Source organism: Symphalangus syndactylus, chromosome 9, assembly GCF_028878055.3.
Source record: "Symphalangus syndactylus isolate Jambi chromosome 9, NHGRI_mSymSyn1-v2.1_pri, whole genome shotgun sequence".
NCBI classification, from domain to species: domain Eukaryota; kingdom Metazoa; phylum Chordata; class Mammalia; order Primates; family Hylobatidae; genus Symphalangus; species Symphalangus syndactylus.
The window spans coordinates 109,079,448-109,106,852 of record NC_072431.2 but is presented as its reverse complement, the minus strand read 5'-3'; the positions used below and the strand labels follow the sequence as shown (position 1 = coordinate 109,106,852).

At 51.0% G+C, this 27,405-nt stretch overlaps 1 protein-coding gene across 2 annotated transcripts in view; it reads right to left on the bottom strand.

The window, feature by feature from the left end:
• Window positions 1–27,337, bottom strand: part of TLN1 (talin 1) — a 35,411-nt gene extending 8,074 nt beyond the window's left edge. The window contains exons 1-45 of one of the 2 annotated variants that reach the window (XM_063609762.1): window positions 27,205–27,337; window positions 20,690–20,852; window positions 20,350–20,447; window positions 19,956–20,085; window positions 19,698–19,850; window positions 19,318–19,460; window positions 19,078–19,205; window positions 17,985–18,045; window positions 17,240–17,344; window positions 16,769–16,924; window positions 15,929–16,030; window positions 15,560–15,636; window positions 15,167–15,347; window positions 14,868–14,981; window positions 14,647–14,755; window positions 14,202–14,410; window positions 13,940–14,038; window positions 13,484–13,534; window positions 12,750–12,917; window positions 12,277–12,571; window positions 11,523–11,689; window positions 10,183–10,311; window positions 9,889–10,005; window positions 9,702–9,815; window positions 9,368–9,502; window positions 9,082–9,210; window positions 8,312–8,414; window positions 7,953–8,161; window positions 7,131–7,250; window positions 6,721–6,918; window positions 6,403–6,542; window positions 6,137–6,230; window positions 5,945–6,034; window positions 5,709–5,831; window positions 3,804–3,947; window positions 3,193–3,354; window positions 2,810–2,950; window positions 2,534–2,715; window positions 2,230–2,362; window positions 1,911–2,012; window positions 1,657–1,827; window positions 1,423–1,572; window positions 1,213–1,314; window positions 1,014–1,133; window positions 133–279 (exon numbers count right to left, since the gene is read on the bottom strand). In XM_063609762.1, the coding sequence (XP_063465832.1) occupies window positions 133–279; window positions 1,014–1,133; window positions 1,213–1,314; window positions 1,423–1,572; window positions 1,657–1,827; window positions 1,911–2,012; window positions 2,230–2,362; window positions 2,534–2,715; window positions 2,810–2,950; window positions 3,193–3,354; window positions 3,804–3,947; window positions 5,709–5,831; window positions 5,945–6,034; window positions 6,137–6,230; window positions 6,403–6,542; window positions 6,721–6,918; window positions 7,131–7,250; window positions 7,953–8,161; window positions 8,312–8,414; window positions 9,082–9,210; window positions 9,368–9,502; window positions 9,702–9,815; window positions 9,889–10,005; window positions 10,183–10,311; window positions 11,523–11,689; window positions 12,277–12,571; window positions 12,750–12,917; window positions 13,484–13,534; window positions 13,940–14,038; window positions 14,202–14,410; window positions 14,647–14,755; window positions 14,868–14,981; window positions 15,167–15,347; window positions 15,560–15,636; window positions 15,929–16,030; window positions 16,769–16,924; window positions 17,240–17,344; window positions 17,985–18,045; window positions 19,078–19,205; window positions 19,318–19,460; window positions 19,698–19,850; window positions 19,956–20,085; window positions 20,350–20,447; window positions 20,690–20,819 (5,931 nt within the window). In that variant the 5' untranslated portion in view covers window positions 20,820–20,852; window positions 27,205–27,337. The remainder of the gene's footprint in view (window positions 1–132; window positions 280–1,013; window positions 1,134–1,212; window positions 1,315–1,422; window positions 1,573–1,656; window positions 1,828–1,910; window positions 2,013–2,229; window positions 2,363–2,533; window positions 2,716–2,809; window positions 2,951–3,192; window positions 3,355–3,803; window positions 3,948–5,708; window positions 5,832–5,944; window positions 6,035–6,136; window positions 6,231–6,402; window positions 6,543–6,720; window positions 6,919–7,130; window positions 7,251–7,952; window positions 8,162–8,311; window positions 8,415–9,081; window positions 9,211–9,367; window positions 9,503–9,701; window positions 9,816–9,888; window positions 10,006–10,182; window positions 10,312–11,522; window positions 11,690–12,276; window positions 12,572–12,749; window positions 12,918–13,483; window positions 13,535–13,939; window positions 14,039–14,201; window positions 14,411–14,646; window positions 14,756–14,867; window positions 14,982–15,166; window positions 15,348–15,559; window positions 15,637–15,928; window positions 16,031–16,768; window positions 16,925–17,239; window positions 17,345–17,984; window positions 18,046–19,077; window positions 19,206–19,317; window positions 19,461–19,697; window positions 19,851–19,955; window positions 20,086–20,349; window positions 20,448–20,689; window positions 20,853–27,204) is intronic. The other variant, XM_055293764.2, reaches the window with a different exon arrangement.
• Window positions 27,338–27,405: the final 68 nt, after the last annotated feature.

Genomic DNA, 27,405 nt, shown 5'->3' with positions numbered 1-27,405 from the left:
CATGTGAAATGGAAAGGTTGCCCATACCTGGGAGAAGTGACAAGAGGAGAGGGCTGAGAGGGCTGGAGGAGAATGGCAAAGGCTACAGAGTTTGGAGGCAGTCCCACCATCTGCAGGGATGAGCACCGTCACCTTCTCAGAGACTCTCCGGGCACACTCTATGAGCTCCTTCTTGGTGTAGGCATCACTGGGGCTGCACTGCAGGGCGCCTGCCTTGGTGACCAGAGCGGCACAGCCATGGCCCAGCTCCTGTACCCGGTGTTTGATATGGGAACCTATCTGTGAGCCAAGGGGAAGAGAGATGGATTTTACAAGGGGCACTCAGAGTACCTCCACTGTGCTTGGAAAAGTCACTAAGGACACAGAAAAAACATGCATTGTAGACTAAAGAAGCAGAGAGAGACAGTTCCCAGCACAAGGACGTTTCCAGTTTCATATCCTTTAGGCAAAAGGTCACCTCCTACACACGGAAAATAGTAGCATGCAGGCACTAAGTGGTGAGGATTGTGTTAAGCACAGTGGGGAGGAGGGGAGGAGTACTTTATGCTTGAGTGTTGGAATCAGAGGGCCGTGGATTACCATGTGGCCTGTATGGGGTTATGGAGGGTTTTAAGGATGGGGATTACATGTGTCCTGCTAAGATCCAATTACTTGCTTTCTTGGAAAGCTAGAGGCTTAGGTAAGGAAGAGCTTCATGAGTTTGCAACAAGAAAGAACAAGAACATGGACTGGCAGCACAGCAGAGAAGCAGCTGTAGGCCCAGATGAGGGTTGGCAGAAGCCAGAGAGGCAGGCCCGGGAAGGCTCCAGATTCTGAGCTGTTTCCTTTATACCTGTGACTGAAGGCTTTGATCCTCTGTCCCTACCCAGAGCCTCACTAGTCTTCCGCAGAGTGGCCCTGAGGCTGTTCCCCTTTCTATGAAAGACCAGAGAGGGTGGGGGTGGGACAGTCCTAGATGCTGAAACATCAGGAACAAGGGGCAGGGGGCAGGACAGAGCTGCCTCCACGTTTACCTCTTCATTTTCAGCAGCCACCGCTGCAGGCTTGGCCTCCGAGGCCAGACGGCCATAGTCACTGGTCAGCTGGTTAGCAAGAGGGCCCAGCTCCTCTGGGCTGGTGTTTGACTTGGTAACCTGGTGATAATGGAAGGAGTGAAGTTATATCCAAAGTCAGCTCTCCGAGGGCAGTCCCCTGGGACTCACCCAAACTCACCATCTCCTGAACGGTCACTGCAATGGCCTTGGCTGTCCGCACCATAGTTGTTTGGTAATCCACGAAGGAACCTTCTGGTTCACCCATTGGTCCTTCATCTAGCTGAGGGGGGAGGATTGGGAAAGGGAAAAACTGTTAGGGTCTCTGCCACTGTGCTTGGAGGCTCTGGCTCAGGGTAGCCTCAGTGTCCACAGGCACCCCAAGACTAACCTGGTTGATGGCCTGGGTGATGGAGTCCACCATGCCACCCACGACCCCAGCAGCACTGGCTGCCTCGTTGAGGGTTGTTGTCAGGTCCTCTACGGCCTCTGTCATCATCTGCACAGCCTCCTCCAGGGCTTCCTGGGTGTGAGCTGCTTGCTGTGAGGAGAGGAGAGGAGCTCTGTTGTTCCTGTTTCTCCAGCCTCTTGCTAGTAACAGCTCCTCCCTCCCAACCCTCAATACCTTTGGGTTACCACCAGCCTCCTTGGCAGTGTATAGCAACTGCAGGGCAGACTCTGCCAATGTTTTAGTCTGGTCCAGGAGTGCCATCTGCTGCGGGTGGCTCAGGGTCTTGGAGGCAGCACCCACTGCAGCCAGGGTGAGCGGCTCAAAGTACTGGGCCATCTGGGACACCTGAGGCAAAGGGTTGGACTAGGGGTCAGGTCCCCTCTCTCTCACCCTACTCCCTGGGACTTCCCATGAGTCTCCATAGGTACCTTGTGTCCCAGCTGGGAGGCTTCAGCCCGGGCAGCATTGGCCAGCGGCTCAATGAGATGGGAGATCTCTTGTACTGCAGTGAGCATCTGAGTGTGCAAGGCCTGGGGAGGAAGTGGACATTAGCCCTGATGGTGACCTGCAATAGGACCCTCTGGCTACACAGAACTGCTCTTCCTTCCATACCGAATACCCTAACCCTCCTTGGCACATCCCAGCCCTTTGATGTCCTTAAGAAGCCACTCTGTGATCCCCCAGCTTCTTTGAGTCTGACATTTCTCTTCCTAGACACATCTTTCCATATAACCCTCTCCCCCTCACCTCTTGAGAGATTCCCTCACGGGGAGCAAGCTGCTGGCTGACTGCAGCAAGGGAAGCCTGGTCTAGGTCCCGTAGACAACTGTTCAGAGCTGCAATGGCCGTTTCACACTCCAGCTGCCCTGGAGCCTTGTCCCTGCAGACACATCACGGGCTCCAACACCAAGAACATCCCCTAGTGCAAGGCCAGCCTATCCTTCCCCTGTATCCTCCCAACACCATCCCATCTAATTGCACTTAAGTGCCCATCCTCCATTCTGCCACAATGTGTGCCCCCCAGCCACAATGGTTCTCCACCCCTCAGTACCTCATGCTTGTAATTAGCTTCTTGATGGAGTCTGAGACAGTACGGGAGTGGCCGGCCAGCACCGACCAGCTTGGGGGGTCCCGGGGATTGACTGCGAGGGCCCGGGCTGTCTGGATGAGTCCCCCGGCACTCTCTAACATTGTCTTGGCAGAGATCACAATGGGCTCCATGGCAGCCCGACCCTGGGGAGAGGGGAGGCAGGAAGGTAAGTCTAAGGACTCCCTGGAAGATGAGGTGATAAGCTGGCCCATCAGTTCCCCCTTCAGATCGCCTCACCTCAGGGCTGATCTGGGCAGGAATGCTGGAGAACTCAGGGTTGGACGCAAAGGCACTCAGATTGTCCACAGCCTCCAGCAGAGGGGCCGTTGCTGCTCGGCACTGGGCACGGTTCTCCTCTGTGAAGGCCCCATCTAGAGCCTAGAAGTGACAGAGAGGCTCTCAGGACTTGGGATGCAGTCACAGAGGGTATAGGAAGTGAAGTCCAGGTCTCCTTCCCGGGACTTAAAGGATTTGGGGAGAGGCTAGGTGGTCAGTCTGGATAGAAAGAGCTTGGGCTCAGGCAGAGGGGATTTGGTAGAAGGCCTCAGAGAATAACTGGGGGACTCAGGAGAGAAGACAGGACAGGTCAGGGAGAGGCTGGGAATTCAAGCAGTGGGAACCTTGATGGTCTTGACAAGATTAGCTGTGCTGTTGGCCACCTCCTTGGCTGACTGTACAAACTGGCGCTTGGCAGTAGGATTGGTGGTACGGGCAGAAGCCAGGCGACAGCTGTTACACAGTGCAGAGGTGTGTTTAGCCACAATGGTGGCTGCGGAGAGCACCTGAGGAGACACATGGAAGAGCCACAATGAGGGCAGCAAGGAGGTGTACATACCCAAGGAGGAGCCATTTTTAGGGTCAGGGGATGGACAGCAATACCCTGGGGAGTCAAAACAGGAGTAACAGAGTCACCTGAAAAGTCAAGATCTAGGAGACAGAGACACCCAAAGATGAACTAGGCATGGGAGAGGAAAGACGTACTAACGGAGAAGCTGTAAGAGGGCAGGTGGGAGAGTAAGCTCGAACATCTACAGAGAAGTTGTGAATTTAGCAGTAACTGAAAAATGATGAGATCCATGGCAGAAAAAGACAGTTACCCAAAAAGAAGCTGTGTGTGCAAGGTCAGAGATGGGTGCTTGCCCTCTTTCCCACATGCCTCACCTCCCTCTACTCCACGGAGTTGGTCTGCCCTTTCCCAGACTTGCTTGTGGTCCCTGTTCCCTTGAGTTACCTGGGCCTGGGTACAGCCAGGCTCTCCCAAACTCTGGCAGGCCATCTGAATTGCCTGGTTTGCACGGGCAAACTGTGTGGGCTCCACTAGCCCTTGCTGTCCAGCTTGGCTATTGGGGTCAGAGACACCAACCAGATATGCAGCCTGGGAAGAGAAAAGGGGGTGGGGGTGAGGAATAAAGATTGCAGGTGGGAAATGAATAGTGATAGTAGGAACAAAAGAGAGCAGAGGTAAGTTTAGAGAACAGGGCTTATTTTCCAGAGTTCTCCATGAGTGGAGATACATTAGCAAACTATGGTTACACTGTAAAGAAGAAAAAAAATACTCTCCTGTTTTCATTAAGTATATTCAAGCATTTCAGAAGATTAAAAAAGTTAATAAAAAGGAAAACTACATAGCAAGGGTTTTTATCAAATCTCTATTTAGATATGTTTGTGTATGTTGGGTCTTAGAGTGTAAAGTATGGCTTACTGTAAGTAGCAGTAAAAAGTTTGAGAGCCATATGCAAATATGCTTTTGCTTGTGCACACAAGCAAAGTCTCTTTTAAAAACAGTTCAAAACTGATGAAGGTTATTAGGCTAATTCACATTTACAGCACCTCCATGCGTCAGATATTTGGAAAGGGAAGGGAAGGATTAAAAAGCCATTTTTATGATGGAAAGAACATCCTAATGTTTGATTCATACTTCAATCAATACACAGTAGCATTGCTTTTTCCTCTATGCATTTTCAGAAGTTGGGGGGAAAAACCAAACAAACAACAAAGAGGTTTAGTGAAACCCTGTCTCTACTAAAAAGACAAAAATTAGGCGGGTGTGGTGGTGGGCACCTGTAGTCCCAGCTACTCGGGAGGCTGAGGCAGGAGAATCACTTGAACCCAGGAGGCGGAGGTTGCAGTGAGCCAAGATTGTGCCTCTGCACTCCAGCCTGGCAACAGAGCAAGACACCGTCTCAAAACACAAACAAAAAACCAAAAAAAGAAAAAAAAAACAAAACCTCAAGCCACCTAGAGCAAGGCGCCCATTCTGACAGGGCACAGGGAGGTGGTGGAGATGGTGGGCTAGGATGGTAGGCTTTCAGGGAAAACAGTCTGAAGCAAACTCTCATGCCAGTTTGTTTTAAGGATTCATATACTAAAGCAAAATACTTTAGAGCTAATAGGTAGTTTTATACTTGATAATGTGGAAAAAGGCAAAGTTAAGTGATGACTCAAGTAACTGGAAATTTTGTCACTAGTACTATTTTAAGAAAGTAGTAATTACAGGCCAGGCGCGGTGGCTCACGCCTGTAATCCCAGCACTTTGGGAGGCCGAGGCAGGTGGATCACGAGTCAGGGTATCGAGACCATCCTGGCTAACATGGTGAAACCCTGTCTCTACTAAAAAAAAAAAAAAAAAAAGTACAAAAAATCAGCCAGGTGTGGTGGCGAGCGCCTGTAGTCCCAGCTACTCGGAAGGCTGAGGCAGGAGACTGGTATGAACCTGGGAGGCGGAGCTTGCAGCGAGCCGAGATCGCGCCATTGCACTTCAGCCTGGACGACAGAGCAAAACTCTGTCTCAAAAAAAAAAAAAAAAAAAAAAAAAAAAAGAAAATAGTAATTACATGAAAAAATGGTTTGTATAAGCTAATTAGTATATTTTGAGAAAGCCAGCTGGAAAAGGCCTCATGGTTTGGCAGTGTAATCCTAACCAAAGTACCAGGGTTCAGGAATTACAGCAATCAGAAGTGTTGGTGTTCAGTAATTGCTGACAAGTGTCTCCACTTCAGGAGGAGGACAACCTAGATTCCATAGAGTTGGCTTTGCAAACATAAACATCTTGATTTATCTACAGGTATGTCAGGCTGAGAGGAGACGGGGTAAAGAAAGTAGGGGCCATTCAAAGAACCCATCTCAGGAAAATAACCTGTGCAGCTGCCTCGGTGAAGCCACAAAGTGCCTTTGAGGCTGTAGAAATGGCCTCTCCAAACTCTGGCAGGTTTCCGTTCTTGGCATTTTGGGAGATGCCAGTCATGGCCTCGCCCAGCACCTGAGGAACAGAGGACATCAGGGGAGTCAGAGTGTGTACTCAGAACCCCAGGGCGGCATCTGGTTAGCTCCATCCTACTGCCCTCTCTCCTCCGAGTTCCTGGCTGTGCTGACCTTTGAGTTCTCCATTACACTGTCCAGGCAACCAAAGTAGGACATGTCATTGATGGGCTGGACTGGGTTCTCCAGGAGTTCCCGGACCGTCTGTGTAGGGGGAGGGCAAAGTGAGATCCAAGACACCTCCCTCAGACCCAAAACCAGAACATTTCCCTCAACCTCAATGCCATCAGCCTGCCATGTGCCTACCTCCAATTCCCGCAGGGCGTTATCACACTCCTTCTGGCCGGGTGCCTGCTGGGTGCACATAGTGATGAGCTGATTGATGCTGTCAGTTACTGCCCTGGGAGGGACAGAAAGTTGAGTGAATAGGTGAATAGGTCATCATTCCTGGGTCCTATGTAAGTATTTATCTTTTGCCTATAGCCACTCCTAAGCCAGGAAGCTCTCATGAACTGCCTGCTCCCCAGTCTCTCTCACACAGTCCAGGGCTGGGCTTCTCAACAACTACTTACCTGGCAGCTGCAGCCAGCTGACTCTTGAGGTTAGGGGCAGCAGGGTCCGTGGACAGGGCCTTGGCAGCCAGAAGAAGTTTGCTTGAAGACATGGAGATGCCCTTCAAGTTGGACACAACTTGGGCTCGGTCCTCCTGGCTCTGTTGAAGGTGACAAGGTCAATGCATTGTCCTGTCCTTTCTTATCTGTCTCTAAAAGGGATCTTCTTTCCCAGACAGTAGTGCTAGAGACTGGGGAGGGAAGGGAGCCAGGAGCAAGTCAGGACTGGTCACCCAACTGCCTCCTATCTAACCCTTAGAGGCAGAGGCCTCTTCATACCGGAGCCTGGCCTGCCATCTCCACACCAGCTTCCAGGAAGGTGCTGAAGTCCTGTCCAAATCGGCCTGAGGCTCGAGCCAGGTCCTGAGGGGTTCCCCGAGAGGCCTGCACCAGTTCTGTGGCTGCCTGATTCAGCCCAGCAGCAGCTTCATTCAACCGGCTCTGAGCTTCTTGAAATGTCCCAGTGCTAGGAGGAAGCTGCAGGGTGAGAAGGGAAGTCAGACAGAAGAGTGGGGAATGATGCAGGGAGAAGTCTGGTAAAGGAGGGCTGAAAAGGTGGGCACATAGCCTGGGAGTAATGAAAGGGGACAGATCTGGGAAGTCAGGGTCAAAGGACAACCGAGAGGGAGGAAGGAGAGGCCTGGCATTCTTTGACTCCTACATTCCCCCACCCCCTACCGTCCTCCTACCGAGTCACTCAGGAGTCGCTTGCTGGCATCTCCAACTGCTCTCAGGGCATTATCCACATCGCGCTGGCCAGGTAGGCAGCTGACACAGCGGTTCAGAGCCTGGGTCACTGCTTTAGCCACCTAGGGTAAGAAAGGAGACAGGGTTGCCCAAGTGAAAAGAATTTGAGAGATCACCTCCATTCACGCGACATGGGAAATGACAAGCTCTACTGCCTCTGAAAGTGAAAAAAGAAAGGGGGCATTGTAGGTGAACAGGCTGAGGTTAGGGTTTCAAGTGACAGTAATTAAACTTCCCCAAACTTGGTGTTTAGCTCGGCCCATGACTGAATCCAACTGAGACACTTCTATAAGACCAAGAGGGCTGGGCATGGTGGCTCACGCCTGTAATCCCAGCACTATGGGAGGCCGAGGTGGGCAGATCACGAGGTCAAGAGATTGAGACCATCCTGGCCAACATGGTGAAGCCCTGTCTCTACTAAAAAAAACCACAAAAATTAGCTGGGTGTGGTGGCACGTGCCTGTAGTCCCAGCTACTAGGGAGGTTGAGACAGGAGAATCACTTGAACCCAGGAGGTGGAGACTGCAGTGAGCCGAGATTGCGCGACTGCACTTCAGCCTGGGCAACAAGAGCTAAACTCCGTCTCAAAAAAAAAAAAGACCAAGAGAACATAAGGGTGGAATCCACAGAGGGGCTCTCAAGAGCAGACCCGAGAAGACATCACTCCGTCACTGTGGACGAGGCTCAGAAGCTTTGGCCTCAATCAGGGTGGGCCTTATGAAGGAACCTGGGGGAGAGGGAGTGGCCCCTTCCCAATATCTGACCTGGGCAAGCCGCTGCTGGCTTTCAGGGTCCCCTGGATGGCCAGCTGCCTTTTTCGCCTCCTCAATGAGGCTGCTGGCCTTGTCCAGCACATCACTGGCCGTGTCAAGTACAATGGCCTGCACTGCAGGATCTGAAGTCAGTGCAGCGACTCCCCTAGCGGCCTGGGCCAGTGACCGCAGCCCACCTGCCACATCCCGAGCTGCAATACCTTGGGAGATGAGGAGAAAGAGGGAAGAGAAGGTGTCTTCATTGCCAGGCCCTGATTCCAGTGGTTTCCTGTCAGTCCCATCCCTCATCCAGCTCCCATTTTCCTACCTCCCTCACAATATGCCCCACGCCTGGTCCTCTGCCCACATACCTGCATAATTCTCATTGCCCTGGGCAACCTCTCCCAGTAGCTGGGCGATGGCAGAGCTCACGGCTTTGGTGCTGTTGCCCAGGTCCTGGGTACACTTCTCCATCTAAGGATGAAGGGGGAAGAACTGGGCTTGAGAAAGGAGGAGGTGAGGAGAAGGAACCTGAGAAGGTAACTGGGGACAGGTGGCAATTTAAACAAAGGTTTTGGGCTGAGTGCGATGGCTCACACCTATAATCCTAGCACTTTGGGAGGCCGAGGCAGGTGGATCACCTGAGGTCAGGAGTTCAAGACCAGCCTGGGCAACATGGCGAAACCCCATCTCTACTAAAAATACAAAAATTAGCCAGGCATGGTGGTGCACGCCTGTAATCCCAGCTACTCAAGAGGCTGAGGCAGGAGAATGGCTTGAACCCAGGAGGCGGAGGTTGCAGTGAGCTGAGATTGCACAACTGCACTACAGTTTAGGTGACAGAGCGAGACTCCATCAAGAAAGAAAAAGAAATAAAATAAAGGAAAAGAAAAGAAAAGAGAAAAAAGAAAGAGGAGAGGAAAGGAAAGGAAGAAAAGAAAGAAAGGAAGGAAGAAGGAAGGAAGAAGAGAGAAAGAAGGAAGGAAGGAAGGAGAAGAAAGAAAAAAATAAAAGAGAGAGGAAGAAAGAAAAAGGAAGGAAGGAAGGAAGGAAGGAAGGAAAGGTTTTGAGCAGCTCTGGGGCACGGAGGGGAAGGAAGACTTTAGGATTTGGGTAAGAATGAGGTCTTAAACATACTTACTGTCTCCCCAGGTAAAGGTTTAAGCTTGCCATCTCGAGCCGCTGCCTTCACTTCCTGTAGATCTTTCTCTAGATTCTGTACCACACTCAGTGCAGATTCCATCTCCAAAGGTCCACATGCTTCCTGAGCCTATGATAAGAAAGGGGTTTTGGGTGTAGAAGGTCCTGCTGTGTCTCACCAATGCCTCTGATTACACAATTATCCATGTATCAGGTTATTCTGCACAGATTTCCTCTCACCACAGGACTCCAGCCTCATCTTCCAAAGCCAGAACCAGCTTCCATACCTTCTGGGCAGCCGTCCGGAGTTCAGCCAATGCAGTGCCCAGGTTCTTGGCACACTGACTCAGCTGCATGGCTGAAGCCTGGTCCTGAATCGTTGGCACTGAGGCCTTTGCAGCTGCCACCATCTTCCCACCTGGCTGTTGGGGAATAGGCAGGTGGATGAAGTATGCCATCCTCCCTCTGGGCTTGGGTACAAGGACTGATGATGGTCAGGATGTAGGGAACACTGGGGCTTGGTATTGGGAAAGAGGCTGTTGGCAGAGATTCAAACTGTGGGAGATGGAAGCTTAGAAAGTGGGAAGGTCAGGTCAGAGAAGTGCAGAGAGGGTGCCTTGCCTGCAGGAAGCTCTGGCTGGCAGCAATGAGGGCAAGCTGAGCGCTGGGGCTGTCAGGCTGGGCTTGGCTTCCTCGGACACCCTGCACCAGCAGTGGAATCTGCTCTGCAACTGCCTGTAGGTGAAAATGTCATAAAAGACGCACAAGTCTCCCTCTTCCCACTCCCACATGCTTCCTAGAGTCTTACCTTGCAGCTCTGCACCAGCAGGGGCTGGGGGCCAGCAGAGGCCTTGGGGGTAGAGGCTGCGTGCTGAGCTGCAGCGATGGTCTGTGTGGCTGAGGCTGCAGCCTGCTTGGCTGCATGCTGTGAAGACAAGAGTAGTCAGACCAAGCCCATGGATTCCCATGCCCAGTCCCTCGCCTACCTTGCCCAGGCTATGCCCCAAGGACATATTAACTTACTCTCCACACCTCCCTTTCAGTTCATTCCTCCCAGAGCACCCACACTCTCTCTTGCTCCTGGTGAAACTCCCAGCCTCACCTCCAGGCGCTGCACCAGCTTTTTCTTGATGGCATTCTGAGCAGCTGCATTGGTGGCCATGCGCAGCCCCTCAGCTGCCTCCCGCAGCCGCTGCTGCTGCTCCTCACTGTCAGGGTGGGCGGCTGCTCCCTGCAGGAGAGGTGGAAAGACAGTCATCACCTAGCTCTCTTGTGGATCCTAAAGAAGCTCCTCTCTCACTCCTCTAGACTCAGTTTAAAATTCATGAATTTTCCTGAAGTCATCTCTAACTGGCCCCACCAAAAGGCAATCACCTTTGAGAGGAGCTGACTCATGAAGTCAATGGGAAACCTCGGGGGCTAGGATTCCTACTGGATGCTGAAATCCTTTCTTAAGGTGGAATTGTTTTGTCTTCCCCTCCTTGGGGAATACCACACATGAGTGAGGTGAGTAGGGCTTCCTGGACAAAGGAGGACTCAGTTTAGAGCAGGCATCTCAGGAATACCAAAGCAGGGGACCTGCTTACTCCTGCCAACTGAAAAGCCCCAGAGCCCAGGGTGCCTAGGAATTGTCTGGGCTTCTTTCTGATGGTTCTCTGCATGCTGGTGTCTCAGTGTCCTACTGCCTTGTCTTTCTCTGTACTGCTGGCAGCAGAGGCCCCAGAGACTGAATGCCTATGTGTATTCACAGGAGAGACCAGGATGGAGAGGAATCCTAGGCAGGGTAGCAGCAAAGAAGGTAAAAATAGGAATAGCAGACCTTGGACTTAAAGAAAAAAGATCCGGTTGTCTACTACAGAGGAATGGGAGAGATTTATTAAAGGACACAAAATTACAGCTAGATAGGAGTAAGTTCTAGCATTCTACACCACTGTAGGATGACTAAAGTTAAGAATAATATATAGTTCCAAATAGCTAGGAGGAGGATACTGAATGTTCCCAACACAAAGAAATGATAAATATTTGGATAAATGATGGATATATTACTCTGATCTTATTACTATATATGTATTGAAACGTCACTATGTACCTCATGAATATGTAAAATTATGTCAATTAAAAAATAATTTTAGGCCAGGTGTGGTGGCTCACGCCTGTAATCCCAGCACTTCAGGAGGCCAAGGTGGGAGGATCACTTGAGTCCAAGAGTTTGAGATCAGCCTGGGCAACATAATGAGACCTCTTAAAAAAAAAAAAAAAAATAGCCTGGGCCATGGCTCACGTGCAGGCTTGGGGCTCATTCATTTCCTGAGTGCTCCTATATTTGTCCTCTTGTGTTTTCTGCTTTTCCTGGGTCTCCCGCATCAGATGAGGGTGACCATCTGGACCGCTCTACTTCCCTCTAGGGCCCAGTCTGGGGGGTGTGCACAGAAGGCTTTGTACCTTGGCAGCCTCTACCATCTTGGCTGTGGCATCAGCTAGGATCTTGGCAGCACTTAAGAGCTTGCGGGAGTTCTCCAGATCACTTTCCCCCTCAGCATCGGCCTTGATGGCATTGACCAGGTCAGATGTGGCTTGGGCCAGGATGCGGGCCTGTCGTACCATCTCCCCTGAGAGCATAGGGCACAGTCAGGCGAGGAAGCCTGAGACACTGAGGTGTCAGGGGTGGGGACAAAGGTGGGGAAAAGTGGTGTAGACAAGGTAGATGGGGGCTTTAGGGACAGAAAAAGAGACTGGCAAAAGCTCTTGCATGATTTCTTTGGAGCTATTTTTTTCCTGGGTTTAGGATCTTGGAGAAAAACAGATTCTCCAGTGGGTTCTTATGGGAGGACAGTCTCCAGTGGGTATTTTCAGCCAGTAGCCTTGAGAAGATGAGACACTCTCTGAAAACTTTTGGGGTTGGGGTGTAGTAGGGAAGGCTATACCACTTTCATGCCACTTTCTATATATTTTTGTGCATACTTTGGTATATTCTTTAAATGCTCCAGGGAAGGTAGAGGACTTAATATTCCTTTTACAGAAGGGGAAGCAGAGGGTTCAGAGAGCTTTAATGATGAGCCTATGATTGTGTGGCTGGCAAGCCCACACTGTGCTGAGTTCCTTGGGGTGAAGTGGTTGGGTCCGTAAGGGGATGATGTCCAGTGGGCTTAGGGAACCCTGGTGGGGTTTTTTGTTTTCCTGGGGGTGCGTGTCTTACCAGCATCACCCATGGAGCTAAAGATGTTCTCAGTGACGGTTAGGATGGTGTCAGTGGCCTGGTCATAACGGCCAGCAGGCCCAGCCCCTATGGCATGGGCCTTCACATGCTGCAGCAGCTCATTTAGGGCCTGGGTGACAGCTGTGGCTGCTGCTCCTACCCCTCGCAACAGTTGCCCATCCTCTGTAGCTGCCTGGGAGGCAGACACACAGCCCTCCACGGCTTTGGCTACCAGTCGTCCAGCCTCCACCAGTTGCTCTTGGCAGACAGGTGAGCTGATTGTAGGTGCCACCACCTGTAGGTAAAGTGAATGTCAGAGATGTAGGCAAGGGAAAGGAGGTAGAGTGTGTTGCTCATAGCAGTAACTGGGATGGGTGAGGAGGCCTCCAGAGCCAAAGAAATAAAATGAAAGGCTCACGTGTGTGTGGTAGTATCACCCCTCAGCACAGACTAGAGCAATCTTTGGGGCTCACCTTAGTACAGGCCACTAGTTGGGAAGTGGACAGGGCACACTGTGTTGCTGCAGCAATAACTTGGGTCTGAAGTCCTGAGTCCTCTGTCCGCTGGGCCACACTCTTGGCCTTGAGGACCAGGGCGGCTGCAGCACTTGCCACAGCTTTGGCGAGCTGCATTAGCACGTCCTGTGAGAAAACAGCAGTTAGCATGACCTGAGATCGGGCTTGGGATTCACAGACACTTCTCAGAGGCGTAAGCTGCTTCATTATTCCCATTGATCCAATCAAAGGAGAGTGTACGCAGAAGCAACCAGAACCTACCCCGAGCCACTGCCCTGAGCACCCAGCAGGACAGAACCCCCACCGAGGAACAAACCCACACCAAGAGAAATACAGCCTACACCAAATGGAGACACACGAGGCGGATACACTCGATGATGACGGGGAGAGAATGTGGTGGCGCTGTTATAATCGGGTGGGGAGAAGAGGTAGGAGGTATCTCCTGGGATCCCTCCACCTCCAGCTTCTTTACTCCACTTCTTGATCTTGGATTGGAAGTGGCCATCCTGGAGTCCTGGGAGCAAGTCCCTGTACTACCCTACCTGATCCCATTTCCCAAAGCCTGCCTTCGCCAGGCCTCCTCATCTCCCACCAATTTCTGGTCCCCCAGGAGGCTGAGGGAGAAGTACAGAAACGAGTGTATGCGGCTCAGAGAGGACAAAGCTGGGGAGGCCCAGGCCAGAGGCTGTTACCGTAGGGGAATCGGGGGGAGATCGAACCCCAGCCCCTCTGGATGCACATATCTGCATGGGAAATCCAGGGTGAAAAGTCAGCTGAGGAAATTGGCATGGACTGGGAAGGGGGAGAGCTAGAGGAACACTATTCTCAGGGTGGCATGGTCTATAGCATTGTGGGGGGTCCTCAAGTTGGGGCAAGGGCTATGTACGGGGAAGAGAGAGAAAAGATGACAAGCGGCTAAAGAATAAATGAGGGCTAAGAGTAAACTAGCAGGTTAAGTTTGGATTCAGGGTTTCTGAATTCTAACCCCTAAAAGAGAGATCAGAAGTTACCAGTATCATCCCCTGGAAACAGAGGTTCAGATTGGTTTTTAGGGGTCAATTCATAGAAGCCAGGACTAGGAACTGGATTCAGAAGCAGAAGTTACTTCCTAGATTGGGGGGTTCTGGGGGGTTGGGTAAGTCACCAACCTGGAAGTGGGGGTCAGTATCACTTTCCCCAATTTGTTGCAACAGCTCCCCACTGGCCTGGCCCACGTTCCCAGCTGCTTGCAGCAGGTTCTGACGGGGCTGTGGAGAGTGAACACCAGTCAGAAGCTGCCCAATCCCTGCCCACATGCCTGTGCATCTCACAGGCCCACAGGACCCAGGCTTCCATCCTGTGACTTGGATTGCCCCTTCTCCTTGGGCTTGAACCCTGTCTCCACCCTAGCCCAACCCTGTGGCCCCTGACCTCAGCACTGGCTGGTTGGGCACTGCGCAGCAGTTCTGACACTGCTCCCGCAAGGCCCTTTGCTGCCTGCAACAGGGGCCGGCCACTGCCACCTTCATCCTCCAGCAAGGCAGCCAGCAGCTTCACCCCACGGGACATCTCCGTCAGGTTGGAGGAGATTGTGGTGACTGCACAGCCCACTGCGGTATAGTCTGTCTCAGCAGGGTCCCCTAAAGGGAAAAGGAGAAAGAGGAACATGAGAGACGGGGCAGGCCAGACGAAGGGCTGGGGAAGGAGCAAAGTCACACCCAGTTAGTCACACACACGTCCACGGAAGGACGCACACACACAGTCCCTTCCACAGTGAGTCAAGGCACAGTCACACATGAAGCCAGTCACATGCATGCCTGCGCACACTTGCACTCCCTCTCCCCATCACACACCCGGAAGCTAGCATCCAGCCTACCTGCTGTCAGGTTCACCACAGACGCAGTACCAGCTGTGATGGCATCTACCTGAGAGTGGATCTCATGCTTTGATTCATCCATTTTGTTTTTACGCCAGGCCTTAGAGGCCTGAAAGAGAGAGGAAAAGACCTCAGGATCTGCCCTGGTTTGGTTCACTTCATCCCTATCCCTTGGAGTCTCAGCTTCAGTACCACTGGCCTCTCCTCCATCCCATACTTACAGCATCCTGGCCAAGAGGCGGCAGAGTGTCAAAGTCATCCAGGGTGGCTTGGGCAGCCTGCACGGCCTGCATGCTGGAGTTAATGGTTCCAGTGAGTGCCTGCTGGGCCGAAGTCTAAAGACAAGTGGGGAGAAACAGGGACTGGAATGGATGTTTGAAGAAAAGAGAAGGTAAAAGAGAACCAGGAGCTAGGGAAAGAATACAAATAGGGACCTGGGAAAAGACTGCCTAACTCCTGGCTCGGCCCAGCTGAGGGTGAGAGAAGGGCCCTGGCACCGTGGTGGAAGTGGGACACTTACCAGAGGAGGCATGTGTCCTCGGTGCATCTGGCCGCTGGTAATCTGCTGCTGGGCAGGGGGCATGCTGCCCACCTGGAAATTCTCGGGACCAGAGGCTCCAGAGCGCATGATGGCAGGCAGGGCCACAGAGCCATGCTCCACTTTTCCCACCCGGTTGTACTGCTGCTGCAGGACTGTTGACCTGCAGGGGGATGAACTATTGAGCTCACAGAGGACTCCTCATCTCTACCCCTCCCACCCAGTTACACTACCTATGCAGGTGTGTGAGGTCTCACTACAGCCTGCAACTAGTTAAAGAACATTGTAAGGATTCCCTACCTCCCAAGAGTCCTTAGAGTCAGGCCTTGCCTTCTCTACCCCTGGGAAATGGGATCAGCCCAACCCCCTTCATACTTTTTGGGGGACACTGAGTCCTCCAGCATGGTAGACTCCTCATCTCCTTCCAGCCCAAAGTGATCCTTGCTTTTTTTCTGTAGGAAGAAAAAAGGAACAAGAGTTGGGTTAGTTAAAGAAGAGGGAAGTGGAGAAAAGGCATCCCTTCTTTGCACAACCAGCCATTTTCCAGAAGCTGAGTGTCCATTTCTTTTTTTTTTTTTTGACAAAAAAGGGCTCGTTGCCCAGGCTGCAGTGCAGAGGCATGATCTTGGCTCATTGCAACCTCCGCCTCCCAGGTTCAAGCAATCTGAGTGTCCATTTCTAAAGGACTGGCTTGTGGAGAGGGCAAGGGGCGATAAGGAGAAGGCTAGGGCAGGCAGTGCTCACCTTCTTCAGGATGATATCGATGTAGCCGGCAATGAGCTGTGCAATCTGCTCCCCTTCAGTCGTCTGTACTGAGTAGTAGCCATCTTGGTAATCTCCAAAATCCTAGGGTGACAAGGTGGCGGACTCAGTGGGAAAGCTCAAATCCATCCAGGATGGAAATGGCTAGGATGGGAGGCCAAGGTTGAGCTCATGAGATGCCTTCCCGTCGCAACAGCCCTCTTGGAAGATGCCCACCTTTCTTGAACCTCCTCCTTATTTTCTCTTCGGAGGGAAATTTTTTACTTCTGAGGAGTGGCCTCTACACTACACAGTTTCAAATACATATCATTTAGGAAGTCTCTTATTTTTACTCTGATGATAAAATTGGGAGGATATAATATTTGGCATTAAATGGCCACACTTTAAGGTTGGCTGTAGTATCTATCCAAAAGGGAAAAAACAGCATTTCCTATAATTTCTATTTCTGTCATTGGGGTACTTTATCAAGTTGGTACCAGTTTTCAATTCATAACCCTATAATATAAAGTCAAAAATTCACTGCATATAGCTGCTGCTGAAACAGGCAGGTTATCACATTTTTCCTTTCACCACCCCCACAAGAATTCCTGTGATCTCAGCTTGCTGATGAGATTTTTGTTCTGCTGATTTTAAAGAACAAGTCCATCACCCATTTCATTTAAGCCTCACGCTCTCCCAGAGGAAGATTCTCCATCTACTCTAACCTCCTTTTTTTCTGGAGTAATACTCAGTATACTTACCCCAAGAGAGGGAAGAGACCTCTGCAGCCGCCCCTTTCCTGAAACTCCCAAAGCACTTTCTTGTTGGAGTCCCCAGACTCACCAGGGTGAAGCTTTTGGGAGAGGCAGCCCAGCGTTTGATGTTGGTGAGGTTCCACTCCTGGATCACTTCCTTGGTCTTCTCATCCACTCGCATCACACACTCCTTGGTGATGCCCAGAAGCCTGGGCACTAGCTTGTTCTTCCCTTTCATTTTTTCCTATGAGGCAGAGGTTGGTGTTGGTGTTACAGGTCAGAGGTCAAATGAGAGGTGAATGATCAGATCAGCTTGCAGCCATAGGGGATGTTGAGGTGGCCCGGAGGGCTAATGGACAAGCGAAAATGCAGAGTAGGGAGGGAAATGGTGGTGGAGGGCTGATGACAGGCAGGTTTTCATGAGGTCAGAGCAAGGAAGAGAATAGGAATCTTAGAGAATGGTAGGAAATGTGACTGAGGGCAAGGCCAGAGACTTTCAGAGACAGAAAAGGGCAAGAGTAGGAAACAAGGAGGGCAGTGAAAAGGGTCCGTAACCTACCTTCACCAGGAAGAAGGAGACACCGTAAGTCTTGAGAGAACGGGCTAGCTTCACGTAGCGGACTTTGGCCTCAATCTCACTCATCTGCCCACAATTCTTGTGTGCCTGTGCATAAAATGGGGAAGAATTTAGCAAAGAGTTTCATATCACAGCTAAGGAATTAAGGTTGGATGCTAACTCTAACGAGAGAGAATTATGGGGACACTGGAAAGGTTGAGGAGTGCAAGATATGAGAACGAGAGGGTAACAGGATGGAGGCTGATAAGGGCTATGCAGAAGCGATGAGTCAAGGGATACAGTCAAGGAACTTGCCGACATTCTGGAGATATGAACAGAGAGTTCGGAAGTAGAAGGGCAAAGAGAAGGCCTTTTGGGCTGAGTATTCAGAGTGGGGGTAACACCTTTTAGTGGACAAAGACTATACTCTTTCACAGTAATTTCAGATTATGCTACTTCATTTGATCCTCCTATCAGTCCTACACAGGGCAAGTACTGTTATCCCAAATTAGAGGTAAGTAAAAGAATACAAGAATATTGAACTGAATTGCACAGCCAAAGCAGGGATGGAGCTGAGACTAAAAGCCCAAGTTGTCTGCTTTCTTGGCAGAGGTGAGGTGGGATAACAGCCTGGTGGGTAAAAGCCAAGTTAGGGGAGACGGGGAGGAGGCAGGGGGCCATTTAGTCAGTAAGATTAAGCAGCAAAGCTCCACGGTCATCCCAAATACTTTCCCCTACCCACATTCACCTGGAAGATCTTACGCTCTCCCTTCTGCTTCACATACTCCTTGGGCAGGAAGTCCTTCAGGCTACACCAGAAAAGGGAGGGTCAGCATGTGGTAGACAGCATCAGGGGACATGTGGGCCATGAACTGTGGGCCTGGGGGTATGAGGAAATACCTAGGACAGTGTTATCTTTGGGGAGAAAAAAGACTCTGAGGGAATAGAGTCTAGATTATCTTCTGAAATAGAGGTGACTTAGTGTAAACTCTTTTTTTTTTTTTTTGAGATGGAGTTTCGCTCTTGTTGCCCAGGCTGGAGTGCAATGGCACGATCTCAGCTCACCAGAACCTCTGTCTCCCAGGTTCAAGTGATTCTCCTGCCTCAGCCTCCCGAGTAGCTGGGATTACAGGCATGCGCCACCACGCCTGGCTAATTTTGTATTTTTAGTAGAGATACATGGTTTCTCCATGTTGGTCAGGCTGGTCTCGAACTCCCAACCTCAGGTGATCTGCCCGCCTTGGCCTCCAAAAGTGCTGGGATTACAGGTGTGAGCCACCGAGCCTGGCCAGTATGAATTCTTCATGTGACCTGTGTTTCTCCCTATAGGGAAGGGACTGAGGAAAATTAAGTTAGAGGCTCAGTCCCTGAGGGAAAGTGGGTCTAGAGCACCATTTCAGGGAACCAAGAGGAGAAAGAGCTTTCTAGAAGGATGACCATGCACTTAGGAAGCTGAGAAAGCCACGCCAAATTCTGCATTCCAAGAAACACCAGCAGATGAGGCTTGTGAGACTTTTAACCCATGTTCCCTATAGGGAAAATTTCACCCTGTTTCCCTCTGGCTACTGCAGCAAAATTCTTCAGATCATCTCAAAAAAAAGTGACATGCTTGCTTCAGAGATGGGGGTAGGGGCAGAGATACTGAACTACATTCATATTCCAGAGGCAGAGAAGAGACAATGGATGATGGGAACTAAAAGGGTAGCTATGTTGGTCAAACCCTGGTACCTCAGAAGAAGAAATGGGGGGGGGGGGCAGGCTTAGAATGGAGACAGGCCCACTGGGGTCACAATGGCAGGGAGTCCTGGGCCCCGACAGGGTATAGGATGTGGGTCACTCACTCGAGGAAGCCAGCCTTGTGCTTCTGCTCATTGTGGGGCCCAAACTGGATCTGGCATTGGAAGCCAGCAAACTCACAGGCCTTGTCAAAGGAGACAGGGTGGGAGCCATTCAGGATGTCATCTCGTGCCTGGAGAGCACAGGGCAAGGAGGCGAATGTTGTGTGTGGGTGCAGGGACACGCACACTGTGCTTCTGACCCCTCCCTATTCCTGCCCCACCCCAGCCAAGTCCTCTGCATACCTGCACATACAGGAGGTTCAGCTGTACGGGGTCCCGGGAATCCACATTCTGGTCTGAGTAAAAGAACTTCCTCCGCAGCAGCAGCGTCTCATGCTCCTCTACACCCTGCTCCCTCAGTGTCCGGCCATGGTCTAGCCAGTTCACTGGGATACAGACAGTCCCCTCAGTGCCAAACCCCCACGGCCCCTGTGCTGTCTAGTCTCTGTTTATTTCTCCATTTCCTACCTCCCCTCACTTAAATGTAAGTTCCATGAGTGTAGGACTTCGTTTTCTCACTGATGTATCCCCAGGGTATAAAACAGTGCCTGGCAGAAGCAGATGCTGAAGCCCCTTCCCACCCTTCCCATTTCAAAAGCCCTCTTTTTTCTAGTTCTGCTTACACTCGTCATCTGTGTGCAATTTCTGCTTCAGTTTCTCCATCTTCTTTTCATCTCGCAGCAATGTCTTGTCCTTTCTTAAGGTCCCTGTCACTTCCTCCTTCTTCTCTTCCATCAGCTCTCGAACCAATGAATATTCATCATGGTTGGTGATGCCTGGGGAAGGAGATGGCTTGTTAGCTTCCCAGGTACTGCATCCATGCCTTTTGAGAGAGTTGAGGCTTTCTGGCCCAGGCTTTCAACTGTACTGGGGCCCCTTACCAATGCGGGCACAGATGGTCATGAGCATGTCAGTGACAGTCTTAGAGTCATCCACCATGATTGTCTTCACAGTTCCATCCAGCATACGGATCTTCAGGGGTCTCTGTTTCTTCCTGTACTCCATAGTGTCCTGTTAGGGCAGGAAGAAGAGACAGGGGCCTAGTCTGAGCTAGGGGTATTATTTCCTCTTTACTCAGCCTGAGGGGAGAGAGTGGAGCACTGAAAGGAAGACTATGGTGGTTCATTCAACAGCAAGGAATTATGACTGTCTGTTAACAGTAAGAAAGCATGGGGAGGGCTAAGAGACAACAGATGTGGGTGCTGAAAACAAAAGGTGGAACAGGGAGAAGCTGATGGAAGGGGATGTGGTGGTCCTTGATGAAGGGATACTTACCCCATTTCGGAGCATGTAGTAGTCCAGAGCTTTCCCAGCCTCCAGCCATATACCCTTTTTGGGGTCATCATCTGACAGGAAGAGCCCAAAGTCGCTGGCTAAAAGAGAGGATGGATCACTTTAGGCTTATGAAGACCCCAATGTGGCTGAATAGCTTGTACCATGTTGCCCCTGACTATTTCTCCCATGACCTGGGCCTAAAGAACGAGGGAACCATGGAACACAGACCTGAGGGGTGAGTAGTCTTAGGGGACAAAGGGGTCAACTCTCAAGGCCGAGAGACTGGGAACAAGAAGGGACTGAAGACTCCCACTCCAGCCACCTGGGGAGTCAGACTCACGAGGACCAGCCGGGGCCTCTGGGATCCGCTCACGAATGATGCGGCAGGCGTCGTACACCATGGTAGACGGCTCAAACTGCATCGTCTTCACCACATTCCCAATGCTGATCTTCAGTGAAAGTGCAACCATGGTGGCAGCTTCTTTTCTCCAGCCTGGCTATACCTGGCCCATGGCATCAGGGCATTAGAATACACTCTTCTGGTGGGAGAAGAGGCCCCCCAGATGGTGGAGTCCAAGGGAAGAGTGTTTTTTGAAAGGGACTCACCAAAGTAGAGAGTAATAAGGTTGTTTTCATTGTATTTGATAATTTTAAAGAGTTAAAAATTATTTACATCAAAAGAACGAGTCCTGATAATTTTTTTTTTTGAGACAGAGTTTCGCTCTGTCGCCCAGGCTGGAGTACAGTGGCGCGATCTCGGCTCACTGCAAGCTCTACCTCCCGGGTTCACGCCATTCTCCTGCCTCAGCCTCCCGAGTAGCTGGGACTACAGGCGCCCGCTGCCAAGCCTGGCTAATTTTTTGTATTTTTAGTAGAGACGGGGTTTCACCGTGTTAGCCAGGATGGTCTCGATCTCCTGACCTCGTGATCCACCCGCCTTGGCCTCCCAAAGTGCTGGGATTACAGGCGTGCGCCACCACGTCCGGCAGAGTCCTGACAATTTAAGATATTTGAGGGAAAGGAGAAGCTGGTCTGCAAGGTCCAATAGCAGGTCTGAAATGCAGTGCTATCTGCGGACACTGCCCTGCCCCACCACTGGAATTTGTACCTCCCTCCTCTCATCCAAGTATTTCTCTTGCCCCTTGTCCCTGATCACCTTTCTCAGTCCTACTCCTGCCTTGTTTTCATTTTTGCCTGGTTCAGTATTTTTCTCTGTCTCCTGCTGTGTCCTGCTGGCTCTTCCCTGTCTGGGATTTTCAGAGCTCTCTTCTCATCACGTGACCTTCCTTCTCATGGCTTTAGCTGCCTTCTCTGCAAAATGAAGATGCTATAATTCCCTAAGGCTCTTGAAGCCTGCAAACAAACTCTAGCTAACCTGGCAGGGAGACCAAATACTGGTTGCTCAAGCCATCCAGGGGTCTGCTCTTGCCCCAGCTTTTCTCTAACCTGAGATGCTGGGGGCCTTCTCAAGGAGCCTAGCCCTGTACTGGGCTTCCCAGGCAGTCAAGCTAGAAATGTGATTCTCTAACTCAAAGGGATCTATCTCAGAAGTTATCTGGTCAACTCTTGTGTTTTGGAGAAGGGGAAATAGACTCTGGGAGGCCAGGAAACATTTTCAAGACAGGCCAGAGAAAGGACCCAGTCCCTGTAACTCAGTCCTTGCTTGTTCCAAGTCACCAAGTTAAAACTCAGTCCTGCGACTCCTCCTATGCTTTCTCCTCTTCAGCAAGTCTGTCTCAAATTCTGCTCTGTCTCATCCACTTCCCCTGACAGTATTTTCAGTGCAGCTCAGAATACTAGTCCTATCCCACCTTCTTCCACCCTCCTGGCACCCCCTCTCAGCAGGCTAGAGGAGCCACTGGAGGCAGCAGGTGGCGCACAGGCTGCAAGAGGACAAGTCTGCCCGGCTGCTGCTGATGTGCCCCAGTTTGGTACAGGGATTGGGTGCCGCTTAACTAAGAGAATGGGCAAATACAAGCTGCCCATTCCCCTCCTGGCAAACTACAAGCCTCAAGTGGGGAAAAGCAGGGTGAGAGGGGAAGGCTGGAAAGCAGAGATGGCGGTGTTAGGATACAGAAGGCATTTGAAAGCCAGGGAAGTTAAGAAGGGGTAGAGGGTAAAGAAGTTAGGAGAGATGGGATGAGGAGAATTGCAAATCTAAGTAGAAACAAGAGACAGGAGGCAGGTATGAAAAAGGTCTAGATCGGGGTCTGGTACTGAGTGGCAGATAGACCATTTCTGACCTTACAAGCAGTCCAGAGTCTCAAAAGAGAAGAACCACAGCTCTCTGTCTTTCCTGCCAAATAAGAGAGGACCCTCCCAGTCTCCCCAGTTCCAGCTCTCTGCCCCCTCCCCACTCCTGGGGCACTTTGCCCAACCTTATTACTATCGGCTTTTGTGTCCCAGCTGGACAGACCTGGCTATGGGGTTGCTGACCATGAAAGAATGAGGGCTGGGCTGGAGGATCCGAGAAGCTGGAGGAGTCTGTGGAGCCGAGAAGCAGGACTGAAAGGACCCTTCACACTAAGCTGAAACTGCATGTCTCCCCCCATTTCCTCCGGACACTTAGACACCCCCTTCCTCCTCAAGCACGGAAGCCTCTGGTGAGACCCCGATAAGGGAGCTGAGTCATGCCTACCCTTACTCCCCAGCTGGTCCAGAGTGGATATTCACACAGCTACAAGAGGGTGAGTGGACGCAAAGAACTGATCAGTGAATTGGGGGTGATGGTGGCAAAGAACAAGGCTGCTACAAGTATGAGTAGAAGCTAGTTCATTCCTGCTTTGGCCTGAGAACTTTGCTCCCCTTTCCATGATGTTTTATGGAACAGCAACTCCCCACCGCCGTGTCCCCCTCCCAGGGAACTCCTCCTCCCTCAATACATTCCTGAGATGCATTCCAAAGGAGTTGGGCAATTGGAGGGGGGGAATGGAGGACAGGAGGTCAAATCCCAGCAAGGAATGGAATGTAAGAGTATTGGAGCTAAGAAAGTTGGGGTACTTGGAGAATATAGTCAGAGCAGATACCCACAAGGGGAATTGCAGAAAGATAGGGAGTTACAGAGAGGGACAAAAGGAAAGAGCCTAAGACAGTCAGAATATAAGAGGGATGGGGGAGTAACACTCAGTCTGTTACCAAATTTGGCCTCTGAGTCCGCAACCGCTGGCAGTGGGGGAGGGCTGTGGGTGAGACTGACATATCCGGCCTCAGGCTGCTGGAGGCTCATTTAAAGCTGGACTGGGCAGCTAGCTGAAGGGCTGCATAGAACATCCCCCAGTACAGCCCCTCCATACTCACATGCACACTCATTCTTCCCAAATGCACCCCAGCCTAGGCAGAGCTCTTTCCCACAAAGCTACCTTACTCTCTCTACACACACATTATCTCAATCACACAGCCCCTACACAGACCCCATCACGACTGCGTTATCTTCTCCTAGGGAGCCCATCCTATGCACACGGCTTTTGCACAGATAACCTCCATAACAAGCACACCCGGCACCCAGTGTCTCTCCTCCCATTATGTAGACATTCTCCATCCACCTAGCAAGCATTCCTTGAGGGCCAGCTGTGGGGAAGACCCTGGGCCAAACTTTCAGTGGCTGGGGACCAAGATCAGTAAGACCTAGCCTTTGCATTCAAAGGGCTCCCAGGCTACGAGATGAGTGAATAAACCAAGTACAGAATCACAACAGAGGGCAGGATGTGGTAAGAGCCAAAAGGTGTGTGCTCAGAGAGATCCCTTTAGGTTAGGGAAGGGGAACCAAAAAGTCTCCATGATAGGTATCATTTGAAGTTAGAATTTTAAAAAATAGAGATAATAAAAAATAATAGTGATCTGCCATTTATTGACTCTATGTCACTTGCATTATATACATAATTTCGTTTAATCCTTACAGTAGGTGTCATTATTTCCATTATTACAGATCAGAAAACAGACTCAAAGATGTTAAATACTTGTTCAAATACTTCTCCAAATAATAAGTTGTGAAGCCAGGATCCGAACCCAGGTTTGACTGCAAAGCCCAAGCTCTCTCCACTACGCCAGCCAGCTGGAGATGTGTCAGGGGTAGTTTTCACTCCAGGCAGAGAAATAGCATAAGCAAAGATGGAGAAGCAGTAAATCGTGGAGGAGCATTCAGGGAAGTGAGCAGGCAGACTGGTTGAAGCACAGGGTACCTGCAAGGGAGCAGTGGTGGGGAAGTCAGGGTTAGGTTGGAAAGGCAGAGGAAGACTAGAGACGGGTATGAGGAATTTTACTTATTGGAGGACAAAAGGAGGCCAAGGGAGTCTTTGAGCAGAGAGGAGACATAACCGGAACTGGATTTTAGAAAAATAACTCTGGCAGTTACCTTGGAGATTAGTTAGAAGGACACTGTATTAGTATAAATTAAAGGTAATGAAGCCAGAGTTAGAATGGCATTGAGGAAGATGTCACTCAGAAGTTTGCGGCAGTAGAATTGACGGGACCTGATAACTACTAAGGTAGTCAGGTTAGGGTCCTATAGCTTTCTATCATCAGCAGCCACTTTAGTGGCTGGGGCAGCTTGAGTTTAGGCGAGGAATTGGGAGGAAGGGAAAGGATCAGGTTGGGCAGAGAATGTGAGGATGAGGCTGTGGTTAGGGGATGCGGTTAGGCTGTGGGGAAAAAGGGGATGAGTATATGATTAGTAGCCACTAGGGGCAGATGGGGTTGGGTTAGTGACTGCATCAGGCTGGGAATGGGGAAGACAGGGTGTAGAAAAAGGATGGGAAGACAGGGTGTAGAAAAAGAATGCTGGTGATGATGGTGTTTGGAAAAATACATATACATAAGATACATACATGACCAGTCATTGCATCAGGTTAGGGGAAGGGGAATGATTACATGGATGGTGGTTAAGTCAGGGAATGATGGGGTGAGGTCAGAGGCCAGGTCAGGCTATAGGAGGTTGAGAAGAGATGGGCCTGTGGTCAGTGGCTAAATCAGACTGGGGTAGGGGTGGGAAAGTGAAGGGACATTGGCAATGTCTAAGTAAAGCTGGAGCTGGGATGGGGGATGGGGTATAGCCAGTGGCTGGGTCAGGCTGAGTAGAGGATAGTGCTGTGGTCAGTGGCAGGGTCAGGCTGGGAGTAAAATGGGGGTGTGGTCAGTGGCATGGCTGGGCGTGGGATCAGCAAGACCCAGTTTCCTCTTTGGGTCTCGTTTCCTCTTTTCTGTTGGGGAGTGGGGGAAGGGGATCTACAAACGGTCCAAGAGATTAAAAGAGGCATAGATCTAGTGGGTGGCACACAGCAGGGGCTGGGAGTAGGGTATTCAGCAGATGACCAGGTGGAATGTAGGTACATGACTGGGTGAAAATGGTAGGAGAGTAATTTAAAGTGATGGGAAAGCTCAGGTTATGATGAGGGTAAATTCAGGTAGGACGTGCGGATTAAGGGTTGGTGAGGGAGGTAGAACTGAGGATGGGAACGGATGATGAGCATGGGAGAGTTAAAGGCAAGGGAAGTATTTTGTAAGGGGATAGGCAGGATGGGTGTGAAATGCAGAGTCAGGGATGAGAGCTGGAGAGGAGGGCTTAATACCAAGAGAACAAATAAAGTGGGAGACAGCAGGGCTAAACTTTCAGGGGATTCAGTTATTCCCTTCTCCCATGGCAACAGTGATTCCTTGGTTAGCTTCCCCCATAGTCATCAGCTCCTTCTTCCCTAGGCAGTCCCCAACTTGTGACTCTAGGTCTTGTACATCCTGGGTCCCTATTTCCCACCTATGTTGTCTGTAAACAACATAGTCCAGAATCTCTGTCCCCTAACTGTGGTGGCCACAGCAAGGGCCTTGGGCTTAGAGAATGGAATAAAAAAGCTGGAATCCCAGATGCCTGTAATTCTAGCTAAAGCCAGAATGCTAGCCCGAAATTAGTTTGTTATCTCTCCGGGTGAAGAGAAGCCCCTGTAACTACATAGGAATAAAGGACTTCCCTACAAAAGAAGGGCATTTACCTACTGCCAACCTCTTAAATTTTATCTGCTCAAGGTCAACTATTCTGGCCTCAAACCACAACCCCTGAAGCTGCCCCAAATTCCTAACATTAACTCCACCTCTAATTTGTTTCCTGATTCCCAGTACCGGCGTGGACATTCATCCCTTTCCTAGCGGAGACTCATATCCAATCCCTGATCCCTGAAAGTGATCTAAGTTTTGCCTTTAGCACCAAATCCCCTGATGTCAACCCTAAATGTTGACCCCTAAGCCTAAAGTTCATTTGTAACTTGATTCCTAACTCACGCTTTCACTGTTTATCCTTAATACCGACCATGCCAACATTCTTTAATCCCTCAAACATGCTCTAACCTGATTCCTGTTGTTGACCCTTAACCCGACCATGAACTCAAATTATGACGTATGATGGCCATCCCAGCAAACAAGATAATGACCTTAATCTAAACCTTACCTATCTAAAACGGACCTGACTCACACTAACTCTTAACTCTTAAGTTTTAACCCCAGCTTTTAACTCCTATAGCGACCCTTGATTCCTAAACGGACCCCACCTAATCCCCAACTCTCCCAAAGCTTTTCTACCCACATGCCCGCTATCAGCTAACACCAAAGCCCGTCCCCGCCATGCGCCCCGCTGCCACCCGACTCCTCACGCTCCCCAAAGCCTAACCCAGACACAGGACTGCTCCCAGGAAAGGCCTGTCTCCCCCAAGACGGCCTACTTCACGCCAAGCTCAAGCCGAGATGCGCTGGACGCTGACCTCTCCAATTAATAGGACCCGAACTGGACACGCAGGAGAGGCAGGGCCCGCCCGCCCCCGGCGCCAGGCCCCACGGCCCCACCCTAAGGCCCCCGCCCGTCCCGGTCTGGCCTACCTGTGCTGCCTGGCTCTGCGCCCCGCCCGCCGGCCCGCCGGCCCGCCGCCCCGCAGCTTCTCGGGTCGCCCTCAGGCTCCGGCCTCGCCCTCCCTTCGACACTCTCGCGGCCACTTCCGTCCTGGGAACGTCCCCCACCCGCGGGCGGCGCCCTGGGCCCGCGCTCTATGGTCGCGTGGGGCAGGCAGGAAGCTGCTCTGG